Source organism: Pararge aegeria, chromosome 12 (genome assembly GCF_905163445.1).
Source record: "Pararge aegeria chromosome 12, ilParAegt1.1, whole genome shotgun sequence".
Lineage (NCBI taxonomy): Eukaryota > Metazoa > Arthropoda > Insecta > Lepidoptera > Nymphalidae > Pararge > Pararge aegeria.
The window spans coordinates 10,195,614-10,207,719 of record NC_053191.1 but is presented as its reverse complement, the minus strand read 5'-3'; the positions used below and the strand labels follow the sequence as shown (position 1 = coordinate 10,207,719).

At 36.1% G+C, this 12,106-nt stretch overlaps 1 protein-coding gene across 1 annotated transcript; it reads left to right on the top strand.

Annotated features, from left to right (window-relative positions):
* Positions 1-1,105: 1,105 nt before the first annotated feature.
* LOC120627930 (glucose dehydrogenase [FAD, quinone]) lies at positions 1,106-12,106 on the top strand. The gene is made up of 10 exons (XM_039896056.1): positions 1,106-1,255; positions 6,131-6,251; positions 7,023-7,168; positions 7,820-8,078; positions 8,798-9,059; positions 9,628-9,863; positions 10,192-10,435; positions 10,531-10,795; positions 11,203-11,343; positions 12,017-12,106. Exons 1-10 carry the CDS (start codon positions 1,106-1,108, stop codon positions 12,104-12,106), a joined length of 1,914 nt encoding a protein of 637 aa, XP_039751990.1.

Sequence of the window (12,106 nt, the reverse complement as noted above, 5' to 3'; positions counted from 1 at the left end):
GCATTATGAGTCACTATAGTTATTGTCTACATGAAATAGTCATTGAGCGAAACTATAATTGCATTTATGGATAACAATCTAATCGAATTGTTGTTTATTTTTCTTCATTTGTGATAGTAAACGGTAACGGACAAGGTCTCTACATTGTGATCGAGATAATGTAGTGTTTGCTTGGCTGATCATTGAGGCCCCCATTCATGGTGGTGTTTAACTATGCTTTTAACCTGAAGGTTGCGGTTACCATAGCTCAATACAGTACTTTTGACTGTGATGAGCTAAAATGTAATGAGAACGGAAAATTATAAGTCATCACATCAGTCTCATTAATTCTTGAATTAAGTATAAATAAATACTTTCATAAGCTATCTACAGTCTTAACGTACCTATACAGAGATTAACCATTACCAACTCATCGTATTGAATTATGGCAAGGGGATCTCAGTTATTTTTTAAAACTTAAAATTGACTGTTCCATTAAAAATAAATTTCTACACGATTGTATAGTTTCACTCCTTCGAACTGAATAGTTTTACCACCTTTTTTGGTTCTTAAATATAACTTATATCTAATTATACGTACATAGTGAGCACATACACCTCATATTCATGTTAGCTAACTTTGCCCCTCGCCTGGGGCAAGTTTACCAATAGGAAAGTGCTCGTACGTAAACCGCCTCGAAATGACAAATCATATCTAATAGTTGGTGTCTAATGTGTTTCACAAGGACATAGGTCAACCAGTTATTTTATGGACTGGCCATGTAAGTTATATTTCAAAATTTATGAGTAAATAAGTGACTAGCCTTTCTATTTAAATAAACTAGATAAAATTTATGGGTACTTACTCGTAAATTAGATATAAGAAAATGTATGTATTATTTTATGTGTAATGGTTTTATTAACTTATATCAAAACGAGAAGCTATTTTATATATTCAGACTTCGAAAAGGAATAGGAATATTTTTTTGTGTGTTCGTACGATTAATTTTATTAGCGGGTACTCAATTAGTGTATGCCATATATTCTTTGTAATATTTCTTAACAGCTGTGCCCATAAGTAAGACAATAATGTTAGGTATTTCAAGTAGCTTTACGTGTTGTTCCAGATGGCAATAACCTGCGACTGTCCAATGGCACAGCCGGGGCCAACACTTGCTGCGACCTGCGGCGGTGGAGCTTTCATGCTTTTCATGGGCCTACTTGAGGTGTTCTTAAGAAGCCAGTGCGACCTGGAAGATCCTTGTGGAAGAGCACAGGTAATTTAATACGTACAATACAAATATTGCATATACATTATCTTTATATATATAGTATATATATATTTCTTGTGTGCGTGTGTATGTCACTGAACTCCTCCTAGACGGCTGGACCGATTTGAATGAATTTTTGGTACACGTTTGGATGGTTTAGATTCACAAATTAGCCCGAAAGATGGCGCTGGGGTCCGCTAGTATTGTATATAAATTTAGTATCTGTGAAACATAAGCACGCTAATGAATGTTCGAAAAGTTCGCGGTTCGGTCCAAACAAGTATTACCTAGAAATTAGGTTTTTCTATAAATATAAATCTTAGAATAGTTAGGAAAATGGCTTGTAAAAGTAATATAAATGAACACAGCACCCAAACCGGCATTTTAACAAATAAAATAGTTTTTTTTTTTTTTATTGCTCAAATTAAATTGTAGCACACATTTTCCAATAACATAAGCCATCCTCTTAGAAACTTTGCTGAGTCTATGCTCCGAAGCTCTCTCTACGAAGAGAGAGCAGCCTGTTGCCAGAAGTGGGTCAGAAATTAGCTGGCGAAGATGAAGATAAGCTGCTAAAAGCTATGGCCACTAGCAGTGCTCATGGTCACGTAGTGCTAGAGGTCTAAGCCGGGTCCAGATTCGATCACCGTGGTCAGTTTACTCCGTGTCATATCAGAAGCCAGTATTTAATAGCCAGATACGTGTAAGCTCTCATTTAATGACGGGACAAACACTGACTCTACATTCAACATGCCGTATCGTGTATCATATCTTAGCAACTTAGCGGGACTACGTATCATGGCTGCGTATCAACATTATCATATAACACAATTACTGGTATTAGTTAGAAGAGTTTAGGCCATAGTCCACCACGTAGGCCAAGCGTGTGTATTAGCGTTATAACGTTATGTTCTCGAACTAGGTCCCCCGAAAGTAAAGCCAACCAACCAACTAGTAGGCCATCATCGCTTCCGTATCATCCAAAGACCTATGCGATCGTGATATGGTGATCAAATATGGCAAATTACACGTATCAGTCCAGGCTATAAGGTAAAGTTTAGATGGCACATGTCACCCCTAATAGCTTCATGCTATAAGCCGCAAAAGTAAATGTTACATTTGTCCTAAATTATTGATTACACCGGGTCACGGCAGTCATTTTCAAATCAACCGCAAAACATCGCCGGCAGCGGTTTGTTGCGAAGTGCTTCGGAAACAGCGGTGCTTCGCGAAATGACACGTAACAGTTTAGGGCTGTGAACTAGTGACATTAGAGTAATTATAAGCTTTACAGTTAAAAAGTAAAGTAAGTTTTAATAATTGGCAAATAAAGTCACTAAGGAACTTAAGTTCCAATAATTTTGTTTTCTTTTTTAAATCTCGTTTGTTTAAGAGAATTCGTGACACCACACAGATTATATCGGCAGCATACTCGAAAGGCACCAACCTTAGTAAAAGCGAAAGCCAAATTCAATGTCAATTATATTTTCAATGACAACTTTGATTGGTTAGATTTAGGTTCGATTCGAAATTCAAATTTTTAACCTGAATTAAGTTTAAAAGAAGATTTTTACAAGTATTTTCCTCGTGAAATTTTAAGTACGAAGGTACCAAATAATCTAAAAATTTAACAACATTTAGCCAGCCCTGGTAGTCTATTACGTTAGCAGTACAGCACAGTACCGAGCCTACGGCATAGCATTGAGACCACTTTTATCTTTTGTTCCGAATCACTTACGTAATTGGCATTATTATGTAAAATTCGCGAAGTTTATTTTGGTTAGGATACTAGATCATCCGATTGCGAAGCGGCGTAAACTTTTTTTATCTGTCCATAACTTCGTAACGGTTAAATGCACTTTACGAAGATTTTATAGAATAGCTAAATAATCGTTCGTTTTATTCGTCTTTTTTTCATTTATGTTATACTTCTTTTGGTGCGTTATTATAATCCTCACCGAATGAAGCAAAGCAGATTTAACACAGGCAACTTGGCATACATCCAAATTATATCTCTCTGTACGAGCAATACCATGTAGGTATACATGTATGACCAAATTTGTTTTTTGAGTACCTACCGAAAAATTATACCGTAAGACGGATTTCCATCCCATGTATCGTCGCAGTGGAAATTTGTGTAAACATTTACCCAATTTTTTACTTTCATCATCATCATCATCAATCCATTAGTTTCGTATTAAGTACCTAGTATTCTTTTATCGGAGACAAAACATCAAGCTTATGCTTGGCACGATTAAAGATGCTAGTATTTTTTAAATAGGAATTTGTTCTAGGGAATTATGAGGCTCCGTTTGAAATATTGATTTCTTAAAAAACTACAAGTTTAACTTTTTACGTGTTTGCATTAAGTAAATTTACATCTATTCCCGCAAAATTTAAATTACTTAATTATTTCGATAACGTAAGATATCATTAACCTATTGCCTCGTAGGTCTAGGATAACAAAAGTAGTTAGCTTGTTTGCATAGCATAGACTAGAATCGACATTGTCCCGTGCCTTACCTAATATAAGTGTCATACCCCTAACCGGCAAGCTCGCTAGGGGTATCACAGTTAGACTGAATAGCAAAATGTCAACTGCTCATAACCTTTACCGTATGAAATCTTTGAGATGTCTCTCAATAAGTTCAAAGTTTATATAAAATGTAAGTTGTTACAGAAAAGTCCTATTATAACGTTAAGGATTACTTAAACAATAAAAAAACTTGGGTGTGAATTTCTCTAAATTCATAGCGTAATATAAATTTACTGTGAGATGGTGATAACAAAAAAAAAATTACCCGGCTAAGTTTGTTGTGGGCCCTTCTTAGACCAGGGCGCGTTTTGAAGCCTCGTAGCTGTAGGTTTACATGAGTAAAGAAGTTTTGAATTCGAATTTGAACTTTTGCAAGATATTACTTTATCCGAGGCCGGGGTGTTAACGGATAAGGACTCCCAGCACTTAACCATCCGTTTTTTTTCGTTTATTTTTGTGACGAGCAGAAATTGCTTAGCAGCCATATACCATAATCGAAGCGCAACCCGTGTAATACTAATTATTTTATACTTAATTCCGGTGGCCATCCATGATCTTGATCATCAGTTCCACTTGACCATATGGTGCTTTTCGAAAGATGCATGCACAAGTTAATTTAAAAAATAGGTATGTACTCCAACTGCCATAGGTGTACCTATAATATTACATAACACAGGATACCTCAAATTAAATGCCACCAAATTAAAATGGGACCACCTCTGAGGTACAACGTACAAAACAAAAAAAAGATTCCTCAAAATCGGTTTATACTTTGTGGAGTAATCTAGTAAAAAATATATAAAAAAACAGTCGAGTTAAGAACCTCCTCCCTTTTTTAGGTCTGTTAAAAGTAGGCATGGATCGGATGTTTTGGCAAGTAAAAATCTTACATTATAAACCCACTGTAACCCATTCATGTCTTCATCGCTGATATACTCATACAACCGTTGCTAGATATTTCATGATATTATATTCTTACTCGAATCAATTCTACATGCGTACACCTTCACACAGTTGTGTGAAACTGTAGTGCTCATGAATGAAAATAATTATATCTTTACACAGTAAAACATCGCCGTATAACGTAATTTTATCATCAGATTGTTATACAATAACCAGGAAGTGTGTTAACGGAAATAAAATTAGAAGATAAAATTACTTGAGAAATTATTGTTTAAGCTTACATAGGTGCTAAATAGTTAATAGTTAATATTAAATAAATAATAATAGTTAATATTAATATTATTATATTAATTACTAATAAGTATAATTAGGCCATTATATTTTTTAGTTTTTAAAAAACAGTTTTATATAACTTAATAAAATTCTGCGTTAGATTTTCAAATAGGTATATAATAATACTAGCGGACCCGCGCGACTTCGTACGCGAATAAGTCTACTTAAAAAAAAAACCACGTCAATTATGCCTATCCATAAAAACCAAGTCAATCTAAAACTCCGTTGCGCGGATTTTCAAATGGGGAAAAAATAGCGATGCTATCCTGTAGAAGCTGTTTGCTTTTCCGGGATAAAAAGAAGCATATAAGCTATGCCAGACTATAGTATAGGTATCTATGCCAAATTTTAGCAAAATCGGTTTATTCGTTGTGGCGCTAAAGCGTAACAAACATCCATCCATACATCTATTCTCACTAACTTTCGACTTTATAATATTAGTAGGATGGTACGCATGCATTCAACCGTTGTCCCATATGCCTTGCGACTTGCTGTTATCTGTGAAGAATTATGTCCTTGATCTCCAACAATATTCATCAGACCTTTATTAAAATTAGACAATACATGCGGAGATATGAAGTAAAATTGATAAAAACTTTCATCCCATATTCCGGAGGAAACTTATTGTTTATCGGGATAAAAAGTATCCTATATGTTGACCCGGGATATCAGCTACCACTACCGAATTTTATTTAAATCCGTTCAATAGTTTTCACGTGATGCCCGGACAGACAGAAAGACAGACAAAAATTAAATAAAAAAATATGTTTTGGACTCAGTATCGATTCTAAAGCATCCCATGATTGAAAATTCAATTACTTTGAATTTTAATTTAAATTTGATATGGCCGCCTTTTGTATAGGTACTGCTTCTGTCCTGTGTTTTTTTCTAATTCTTCTTGAACGTAGTTTGCAAATAGAGAGTATAAATAGATAAATAATGCTTACCGCTCTGATTGGTTGGACAACAGGCGGTGATTCTATGTTAATAGGGGATTCGTCTTACCATCGGGTGGGCCATTTACTTGGTCAGTCAATTATTACTATAAATAATTATTTTCTACCATGAAACTATGGCTTCTTATTGGCAAATTGTATTATTATTTTCAGTATCGACGTAACATGGACTCAGTGTACGACTTTATTGTCGTCGGTGGCGGATCAGCCGGTTCCGTGGTAGCAGCGCGTTTGTCCGAGGTGCCGGAATGGAGGGTTCTTCTTCTGGAAGCTGGTAATAAAAACATCATAGTCCTGATTCTTTCAAAACAAACTTAACTCAAAGTTCTTGACGTGCCTGGCCCAGTGGAGTGCGAAGTGGTCTTTGAAGTGTAAGGCCTCGGTTCGGCTGTGGCAATTCGGGAATTCATAATTTCTGAATTTTTTCTAGTTTTGCCTAAATGGAAAGCTTCGGCTGGGGCTAGTTACGACCTTATAGATGTGTCGCAATGTATTGTAGCATTCCGTAAGTTCCGATTAGTGTTATGGTTATAATAATATAACTTCTATACCCCTAGCAAGTAAGACCGCTACCTTAGACTGCAACATTACTTACCATCAAGTGAGCTTACTGTCAAGTAATGGAAAAAAAAGAAATTATTTTTTAATGTCGTTTTTGACTCCTTTATACAAGTAAACACACTGTCAATCTTTAAATAAAAATTGTAAAAATTGAATAGGAATTCAAAAATTGGCATTAAAAATTGAGCCTACTTCGAAAGTACAGATTTCATTTTTGATTGAGGTTAAAGCTTATAAAATTTAAGTACCCATTGATGCACGTAAATAAACGGCCCCACTTAACTCTGCACACAATTGAAAACAAGTATTGTAAAACGTTAACGTTTAACTGCTAAGTTTATCATCGGCTCCTCTCAGTAAATACTGAACACATTTCTAACTGGTCATACATTCACAACAACCACAGACGTAACTTAGATTTTGCTAGGTAAGTAAGGACAACTTGAAATATATTTTGCCTTTACTAGGATCACAATATTTCCAGGTTTCGATGAGCCTACTGGTGCACAAGTGCCGTCTATGTTCCTGAACTTCATAGGATCCAGTATTGACTGGGGATACCAAACTGAACCCGAACCGGCTGCTTGTCTTGGTGAAAAGGATAAGAAATGTTACTGGCCAAGAGGAAAGGTAACCCAACTTTAATTTCCTTGTTAAACTCCTTATTGTGAGAGCTTCCTAGTAAACGATATGTAGTATAACCAAACATATAAGTGGATAAATCCTGGTTTGGATCTTATCATTACATCTAACAAGCTTTAAGTACTTCCAAGATGCTTGCAAGCAGAATGTGTAGAAAACGATTAGGTATACCGGTTTTTTCATCTGGATTATGTTAAATATTCTAAAACTTATTTTTTTTACAATTAGTGAGTTTTAATCGATAAACAAATAATAATTATTACTATTCTAGATCTTAATCTTAGCTCAAGATTCTTAGCATCACGATAGGATACATTTTGAAAAACAAAAAACATATTTAGGTTTTAATGTTTGAATTGCCCCATTTTATTTATTTTATTTATTTATTTAAAATATTTACAAAACATTTTCTCGTTAATCTATAACTTTCACCAAGGGTTCTCTGTTAGAGATTGCTTTAATAAGACCGCCTTTGAACACTACTGTATAGCTTTTGTTATTCTTTTGTGCGTCTTGTATTGTTTCCATACAATACATACTTTTTTTTAATAAAATAATAAATAAAAAAAATTAAGCTCTACAGATAACAGACAGCTCTAAATATAAATAAAAAACAATTCAGATTTTTATTTAATCCAGGTACTGGGTGGTACATCGGTAATGAATGGTATGATGTATATAAGAGGTTCCCGCAAGGACTACGACAGTTGGGCGGCAGCTGGAAATGAAGGGTGGGCGTACGAAGACGTGCTGCCCTACTTCCTTAAATCAGAAGACAACAAGCAGGTAGAAGAGATGGACCGGGGCTATCACGCCACCGGCGGACCCTTGACAGTATCGCAGTTCCCTTACCATCCACCTTTGAGTTACAGTCTTATTAAAGCTGGAGAGGAATTAGGTATAAAATACTTTGTTCTATATTATTTAATATAATTATTTAATTGATACACTATTTTTAAAGTAATTATACATTGTTCTCCCATTCGCTCCAAATCGAACTCGACACTGCGGTACGCAACGAAATAACATCCCAGCAATTTCAAACACTATTGTAATAGAAAATACAGTAGTTATATGTGGAAAAACTCGGTAGTCACAATTTTTTTTAAATAGTGTATTTTAAAATGATTACGTGAATAAACGTCTCGTTCTTTCAAAATTATTTTGGAGGTATAGGTGGATTATACAGGATAGTGATGTAGGTACCTACCATTAAATAAAAACGTGTTTTATTTTGGACAAAGTTGGTTTTGTTCCTCATTAAATAAATAATAAATAAATGTATGACAACAATACACACATCGCCATTAAGCCCCAAAGTAAGCGTAGCTTGTGTTATAGGTAACCGACGGAAAATCAATAACATACATAAATAGTTATAATGCACAGATTAACACTCACACACTGAAAGACAATCATGTTGTTCATACAAACATTTTCCAGTTGTGGAAATCACTGCCCACAACTGCCCACTGCTCCTATCGGCCGTCTATCCAATCAATCCAATTCCATCTGTTTCAAAACTCACTGAAGTGCTACACGAGTTTAAATACAAAATGTGAAACTGGTGAAATTGTCGGATCTCACTTAAAAATAACTATTTTCTGTTTTCTACAGGGTATCAGGCAGTTGACTTAAACGGCGAACGTCATACAGGGTTCTCCATTGCTCAAACTACCAATCGCAACGGATCACGTTTAAGCGTGGCTCGGGCTTTCCTCCGTCCAGCCAAGCATCGCCAAAATCTCCACGTGATGCTTAACGCTACGGTCACCAAAGTACTGATCAACCAGACCACCAGACAAGCTTACGCGGTGGAAGTGAGAAACAGTTTTGGCGGCACTGAAGTCATATTTGCGAACAATGAAATCATTGTAAGGTAAGATGACGGGAAGATGTTAATGTTAATAAGTAATAGGAGTGTAAATTGAAGAACTAAATAGTTCAAATAAGACGTATTCGATTCCTGTATTTCCTAAAAGGCCGGAGTACCTTAAAGCCGGTTTCCTACAAGTTTAGTTATTATCTTCAGCCTATTAAAGCCAGGTACAAGCTTCCTCTCTCATAGAAGAGAGAGATTTATAGAATAAAATTTTCAAAATATAAAGTTTTCGGACCAATCGAAATCAAGACCTCGTGAGCCGTATTTGAAAAATCTAACCAGGTAGGATAACATACGAAACTTATTAATCTATACTTAGTACAAACAAATTCCTGTAATGGTACCTGTAGCTACTCCGACATTTAAATCGTAACGCCCGTGAACTCAAATCCACATTCTAACGTCTCGTTAATAACAGCAATGTACCTATGAGCCTATGAGGAGGTGAAAAATGTACGATAGAAAATTTGAGGGTAGTTAAAATTTCAAAGTTTATATTAAAGCATGTCGTAGAGAATTAAAGTCATTGATTTACTTAGTTATCTTATATAGAAAATATTTACAGCGCCGGTGCAGTAGCATCTCCCCAAATTCTTCAATTGAGCGGAATAGGCGATCCTGAAGTATTATCTCGTGCGGGGGTCAAACTGGTCCACAAATTGCCAGCTGTGGGTCGCAACCTGCACAACCATGTGGCTCACTTCCTGAACTTCCACGTCAACGATAACAATACGGCACCTCTTAATTGGGCAACCGCTATGGAGTATTTACTGTTCAGAGATGGACTAATGTCTGGAACTGGTAAGTAAATGCAACTTGACTTTTCCAATTGTTTACTGAAAAATTAAAGCAACTTCAATTTATCATCACTTGTTCTCGTAAAACAAAATGTCTCTTATAGAGAGTTCCATTCACCAAGGATACGGTCCATTTATTCGGAGAAACCTTGAGTAACTACAACTAATCAACATACAACAGTGTATATTTCAGTGCGAGGTCGCCATTTCAGCATCTTTGTACCATAATGTCGAATCGATCCCCATAGTTTATGAGCTCTTTATGTTACTATCTACTAATATACTCTTGGTTCACGTAAGAGCTAATAACACTTGTATAATATGCTTTTCAGGTATATCTGAAGTTACAGCTCTCATCAATACGAAGTATTCAAACCCGAAAGATGACAACCCCGATGTCCAACTCTTCTTCAGTGGCTTCCTAGCGGATTGTGCGAAGACAGGCATGGTGGGAGAAAAACTCGGAAATGGGTCCCGCAGTGTCCAGATGTTCCCTGCCGTTCTTCATCCGAAAAGCAGAGGCAAGCTTGAGATAGGCAGTGCTGACCCATTTGCCTACCCCAAAATTTATGCAAAGTAAGCTTTGGAAAGTTTTAGATTTACGCAGAGCCAGGATCAAGTTGCTTAAGATTTAAAATCTTTACTTACCCACATAAAATTATTAATTACAGTTATCTAACACACCCAGACGACGTCAAAACATTGGTCGAGGGTATTAAATTTGCGGTGAAACTATCAGAAACGAAAGCACTTAAGAAGTATGGAATGAAACTCGACAAAACACCAGTAAAAGGCTGCGAGAAAATCAAGTTTGGATGCGACGCATACTGGGAATGTGCGGTGCGGATGCAAACTGCCCCTGAGAATCATCAGGCTGGATCCTGCAAAATGGGACCAAGGGGCGATCCTACTGCTGTAGTAGATAATTTTCTGCAGGTTAGTTTATAATTTCTCGACTTCTCCAGTTCTTAGTTCGTAGTAAATCTATATCGCGTGTAGTTTAGTCAGTATGGGTAGATATATAGTCAATATAGAGATATATAGTACCGGGTCAAAATTGAACTTCCTTAAGATAACAATTATTTGTCAAGGAATCCAAAAAAAAAGGCTAAATGTACCTAATTTTGATCCGCATGAGTTTGTGATATTCCGTCTGCCTTTGTGTTAGTTTTAGTGCTTCTTCATTTAGGTACGCGCTCTCAAGTCTCATCTTAACTTTCTCTCATTATGACTTTATAAAAGAGAAATTCACATATACCATGCATGTGGATGCCGATGCGAACACACAATTTGGCGGATTCCTAAGAATCCGAAGTTTTGCCTTATCCTCGTTATGCTACCAGGTGCAAGGCATCGACAGGCTGCGTGTGGCGGACGCCAGTATAATGCCGGCGGTAACTTCAGGCAACACAAACGCCCCTACCGTTATGATCGGGGAGCGCGCTGCAGATTTCATCAAAAAGCGCTGGTTGGGAGCAACCAATGTAAGTCTTACTTTTATTTACCTTCTACCGTTCGTATGTATCCGTGTACATTGTCTTTCCCGGACATTTTCTACATCTTCAGTCTTTGATCTAGGTGAAGTTAAAGTAATATAAGTTCGTTGGCAACAGATTTTTTTTTTGTCAAAAACAGTCAATCAGATGCAACTTAATACATAATATAATAACAATCTTGTTACATAGACTAACCATTGCCGACAAAGTAGTTAATTTACAGTAGTAGAAATAGTAGAATTCCTCTCTTAATAAGTTGGTACATAAGGTAGAGACGTAATAATTTATGTATACTTAACTATTAAATCAATGAGAGGGACGCTCAGCTTGTTTTAATATTTAGCCTACATTAAAGGAGGAGGAACTTTGTCGCTTGGGAGTAAGCAATACTTTGTTAAAGGTTATGAGCAGTTGACACTTGGCTATTATAATTTTAATAAATGCTAAACTAGCTACTAAAAAACGTAAAAAAATTTAATAAAAAAAACAATATTTTTTGTCTAAAAAATTCAGCATAATTATTTTCGAATTAGAAGGCTGCGATAACCATATCCAGTTAGCATAGGCTTAAATCAATTATTTTAGCTCTGGCTGGAACTATCCATTTTCTAATACCAGGACTTTGTTTTGTGCGGCTTATGATTATGTTTCTTCTTTTCAGGCTCCTTATCCACTGAGTAACGAGGGTGGTGTGTCAAACTTGCTATCGGTTAGCGAATCCCGGTATCCAGGGTGGCAACTGTGGGGCTGA